The 5238-nt window shown below is 43.1% G+C and overlaps 2 protein-coding genes across 2 annotated transcripts; one reads left to right on the forward strand and one right to left on the reverse strand.

The window, feature by feature from the left end:
• Nucleotides 1-1690: 1690 nt before the first annotated feature.
• LOC138878124 (uncharacterized) lies at nt 1691-2721 on the reverse strand. Its single transcript, XM_070157785.1, has 3 exons — nt 2710-2721; nt 1996-2478; nt 1691-1930 (listed from the first exon to the last, which is right to left on the reverse strand). The coding sequence occupies exons 1-3, from the start codon at nt 2719-2721 to the stop codon at nt 1691-1693; spliced, it is 735 nt and encodes a 244-aa protein (XP_070013886.1).
• Nucleotides 2722-3630: 909 nt separating this feature from the next.
• Nucleotides 3631-4656, forward strand: LOC104231936 (zinc finger A20 and AN1 domain-containing stress-associated protein 5). The gene has a single exon (XM_009785005.2). It carries the CDS (start codon nt 3844-3846, stop codon nt 4384-4386), a length of 543 nt encoding a protein of 180 aa, XP_009783307.1. The 5' UTR covers nt 3631-3843; the 3' UTR covers nt 4387-4656.
• Nucleotides 4657-5238: the final 582 nt, after the last annotated feature.

Raw genomic sequence — 5238 nt, forward strand, 5'->3', positions numbered from 1 at the left:
AGTTCTTAACCGGCCAACACTCTACCCCATACAACATGGACGGTCTGACCACAACTCTATAAAACTTACCTTTGAGTATCGGTGACACTTTCTTGTCACACAAGACTCCAGATGCAAGCCTCCATTTCATCTAGCCCGCCCCTATATGGTGAGTGACGTCCTCGTTGATCTCTCCATCCCCCTAGATCATCGACCCAAGATACTTGAAGCTATCTCTCTTGGGGATACCTGTGATCCAAGCCTCACGTCCATGCCTACTTCCCTCGACTCAGCGCTAAACTTGCACTCCAGGTACTCTGTCTTAAACCTGCTCAATTTGAAACCCTTAAACTCGAGGGTCTGTCTCCAAACCTCCAATCTCTGGTTAACACTGACCCTCGTCTCATCAATTAGAACTATGTCATCAGCAAATAACATACACCATGGCACATCCCCTTGAATATGGTATGTCAATGCATCCATCACCAAGGCAAATAAGAACGGGCTAAGTGCAGAACCTTGGTGTAATCCCATAACAACCGGGAAATGCTCCGAGTCGCCTCCCATAGTCCGAACCTTAGTCTTAGCTCCATCATACATGTCCTTGATCGCTCTTATGTAGGCTATCAACACGCCTTTTGCCTCAAGACATCTCCAGAGCACCTCCCTAGGAACCTTGTCATACGCTTTCTCCAAGTCAATAAACACCATGTGCAGATCCTTCTTATCCCTGTATTGTTCCACCAACCTCCTAATAAGTGGATAGCTTCCGTAGTGGAGCGACCCGGCATAAACCCAAACTGATTATCGGATATAGACGTCGTCTTCCTCACTCTCACCTCCACCACCCTCTCCCAGACTTTCATGGTATGGCTAAGTAACTTGATACCTCTATAATTGTTACAACACTGGATATCACCTTTGTTCTTGTACAACGGTACCATTGTACTCGACCTCCACTCCTCCGGCATCCTCTTCATCCTAAAAATTACATTAAACAACCAGTCGGCCACTCCAATCATGCTCTACCCATATACTTCCAAAACTCAACCGGAATTTCATCTGGCCCGGTCGCTTTACCCTTACTCATCTTACGCAAAGCCCCCACGACCTCCTCCACCTTAATGCACCTGCAATACCTAAAATCTCGGGGACTCTCTGAATGCCCCAAGTCCCCTAGAGCTATATCCCGGTCCCCCTCCTCGTTTAGAAGACCATAGAAGTACGTCTGTCATCTCTACTTAATCTGGGACTCTCTCATCAATACTCTACCATCCTCGTCTTTGATGCACCTTACTTGATCCAGATCCCAGGCCTTCCTCTCCCTCGCTTTAGCCAGCCGAAACAACTTTCTGTCCCCGCCTTTCTCCCCCAATTCCTCGTATAGGCGGCCAAACGTTGTATTCTTAGCCTCCGTGACCGCCAGCTTTGCCTCCTTCCTTGCCACCTTATACCTCTCTCTATTCGCTCTCCTCTCTTCCTCGCCTGTGCTCCCTGCCAACTTTGTGTACGCTACCTTATCCGCCTCCACTTTACCTTGGACTACGTCATTCCACCACCAGTCGCCTTGGTTCCTGCTAGAAAAACCCTTCGATATCCCCAGCACCTCTCTTGCCGCCTCCCTCACATAGTTCGCTGTCGTTGGCCACATAGTGCTCGCGCCTCTACTACTCCTCCAAGCTCCCATAGCGGGTAACCTCCCATCCAACTCCTAGGTTTTATCCTTGGTTAAAGCTCCCCATCTAATCCTCGGTCGGTCACGAGCATACCTCTTCTTCCTCTTCATCATAATGCCGACGTCCATCACTAAGAGCCCATGCTGAGTCGCGAGGGTCTCTCCCGGGATAACCTTGCAATCCTTGCACAATCCTCTATCATACCTTCTGAGGAGAAGATAATCAATCTGAGTCTTCACCGCCGAACTTTGAAAAGTAACCAGATGCTCCTCCCTCTTCGGAAAAGTCGAGTTCGTAATCACCAGCTCGAAAGCCTTGGCGAAGTCTAACAGCGAAGTACCTCATCCATTCCTATCCCCAAGGCTAAAGCCGCCATGCACCTCGCCATAACTACCAACAGCTGACCCAATATGACCATTAAAATTCCCTCCAATAAAAAGCGCCACTTAACCTCCTCATCTAAGCCCGTTTGCGGCGCGTAAGCGCTAACTACATTGAAGGTGCACTCACTAATCACCAACTTAATAAACATTAGCCTATCGTTCACTCGCTTAACCTCCACCACAGACTCTCTAAGATCCCTATCCACCAAGATACCCACTCCATTCTTACCCCTTACGACTCCAGAGTACCACAACTTATACCCGTCCACATTCCTCGCCTTCGACCCTGCCCACCTAGTCTCCCGGACACAAGCTATATTAACCTTCCTCTTCTGGAGAATTTTAGCCGGCTCAAATATCAAATCTATATATTTCTCAAAAACTTTAGCCAGTCTACACTTTTTTTCTTCTTCTTCTTCTTCAGACTTTGTTTTTAGACTCTGGAGACAAAATGGTTAGAAGAAAGCAGTTAACCACCCATATTATCCATTAAAAATGGGTTGGATAATTAACTTTTTCGAAACGGGTCAAATATGGACAAAAACCTTTTCGAAAATGGATAACCAATGAGTTTTAACTTTTATATTTATAAAGCTTCAAATTGGGGGTTCCTTTTGGGAGACTAGGAATTCTCCCAAAAGTGATCATATTCAAGAAGTCATGGATAATACCATATTATCCATCGATTAACCCGTTTTTTATCGGTATTAAATATGGGTCGGATCGAATAATTTATCCATTTTTCATTACCGTTTTCGATCCGAACCATACCCGTCCCGCCCCGCCTGTTTGCAACTTCTAGTAACTCAATAGCCAAAAAAAGGAAATCTTTTGCATTTCGATGTCTAGTATTGTTCCTTGATAATCTTGGATTACAAGCTGTGATGTTTGTAAGGGCGGTAAATAAGCTGTTTCGGCTGGAGCAAAAAAGAAAAAGTAATTTATAATTGATAGAACTGATGTGATATTTATTACTCTTATTTGTGGTTGAGAAGTTTTATTTTGTTTCTCATATAACTTACACTAGTTGTACGAGACTCTTTTTTGTCTCACAAATTTGTGAACCCCAATCTTACACTTCTGGGTCTACAGAAATCTTGGTCCACAAAATTGTAAGACAAAAAAATTGCTTCATATAACTAGTGTCAGTTGCATGAGACGCAAATTAAAATTTTCCGTGACTCAACTATCAAGTTTTTTCAAGAAATGTTTGCATCTACCTCAATTATGAGAGATGGAAGGGATGGGGACGCCAGGAGTTCAAGCTTGCAAAATGAACATCTATAAGCTGTACTCTAAGAAAAAGAGTCTTTTTCCATGCCTTGTCCAGCCTGTATAAAAATATCCCCCATTTTTTAAAGAGGTCACCTTAATACAAACAGAAAAAGAAAAAAGAAAAGAACTATTTTTACTTAAAAAAAAATATCCCAAAGGTGACGATTAAGTAAATAACACGTCAGACCTAATCTAGAACCACCTTAGCCTCAGGCCTCAACCCACCAAATTCCCCATAATTATCCCATAAATTCTCAGGGGCATTATCGTCAATCCATTACCCCACGCCACAATTTGCCTGATACGCGTATCCAATGAGGCCATTATTCAATCGCCATTACCGACCTCTCTTCCTCCTTAAAACCTCGCTTTCCCCGTCCCCTCTTTCCCATTTCTTCTTCCAACCAAACAACAAACCACTCTCTCCTTTTCTCTCTCTACAAGTTTCATATTTTTTCTCTCTATATATTGAAGCAAGGAAATCGAGTTGTTTGTTAATTTAATTTTGCACACAAAAAAAAGGGGAAAAAATGGCTCAGAGAACGGAGAAAGAAGAGACGGAGTTCAAGGCCGTACCTGAAACGATAACGCTTTGCGTCAATAATTGTGGAGTCACCGGAAATCCAGCCACCAATAATATGTGTCAAAAATGCTTCAACGCCACCACCGCTGCTACCTCAACTTCCGCCAGCTCGCCGACAGGGTCGGCGGTCACCATTCCTCACAAGTTCGCTGAGAAATTGGCTAGATCTGAAAGATCGGCTCGATTTAGCTCGTTGAGGTCGTCGCCGGAGAGGAAGTCCGATCTGGAAAGAACAAGTCAACATCTGACGGTAAAGGAGGATAAACTGAAGGAAAGCGAACCGCCGGCTAAGAGAGAGGTGAATCGTTGCTCCGGTTGTCGGAGGAAGGTAGGGTTGACCGGATTCCGGTGCCGGTGCGGCGAATTGTTCTGCGGTGAACACCGGTACTCGGATCGTCATGACTGTAGCTACGACTACAAATCCGCCGGCCGAGACGCGATCGCGAGGGAGAATCCGGTCGTCAAAGCAGCGAAAATCATTAAGGTTTAAAAGAAAAGATAACACGTAAAAACGCATCCTTTTTACCTTTATCGTCAAATTTCAAATGATGAATTACGGAGAAACCGAATTTGCAAACTCCATAACTCTGCTGCTGTTATTCTCGTCTCAGAGAGGGAGAGACGCACAACGAACATCAAAATAGCGAGAGAAGCTCGGAAAAATATGTTTTCATATATTTATATAATTTGAAGTGAATTTGTTGTGTTGAAAATTTAACTCCCTCTGTGGATTGTTATTGAAGATATAATTTTTTTTCAATGTTCGTTTTCTGTTTCGATTATTGAAAGATAGCAACAGAAAGATTGTGGCTTAGCAATTGATTTGTTCTTCGTTTAGTCCTTATTTGGTTATTGAGCTAAATAATGAAATGGAGGTTTTAATCAGCTACGATTCGTATCATTTTCCTATGAAAAGCAAACTCGCCAACTCGGTGACCGTATCATTTCTGTGACAGTGAGTGGCATATCGTCGTAAATTGATTGAAGTGTCGAGGCAATTTGTTATTTGATTTTTTATTATAAATTTATAATAATTATATAAAAGATGACGACATAATGAAATGTTTAAACATAGAATAGGTTAGGGCCATCGGGCGGCCAAGTTGTTGCTGGTGTGTGGTATTGCAATAACTAATAAATTGGGAATGAATCAAGGAGACGTGAAAATGAGGGAACAGAGACTGGTTGAGTTTTAGTTTGAGCAGTCGCTATTATTGTGTAAACAAACGGAGTACTTAAGAAAAGGTTGCCTAAAACTATCATGTTAGGGAAGAAATTTGTTCTAAAGATATCGAAACTTTTTGAACAAATAAATCAAAATTGAAGGGGTAAATCTTAGCTC

This window comes from Nicotiana sylvestris, chromosome 9, assembly GCF_000393655.2.
Source record: "Nicotiana sylvestris chromosome 9, ASM39365v2, whole genome shotgun sequence".
NCBI classification, from domain to species: domain Eukaryota; kingdom Viridiplantae; phylum Streptophyta; class Magnoliopsida; order Solanales; family Solanaceae; genus Nicotiana; species Nicotiana sylvestris.

Bases quoted from the DNA above. Each gene is read 5' to 3' on its own strand.
- LOC104231936 (XM_009785005.2), top strand. From the start codon at position 3,844: ATGGCTCAGAGAACGGAGAAAGAAGAGACGGAGTTCAAGGCCGTACCT.
- LOC138878124 (XM_070157785.1), bottom strand. The intron at 1,931-1,995 runs GTACTTCGCTGT...ACTTTTCCGAAG, and splicing joins TGGGGATAGGAATGGATGAG to AGGGAGGAGCATCTGGTTAC.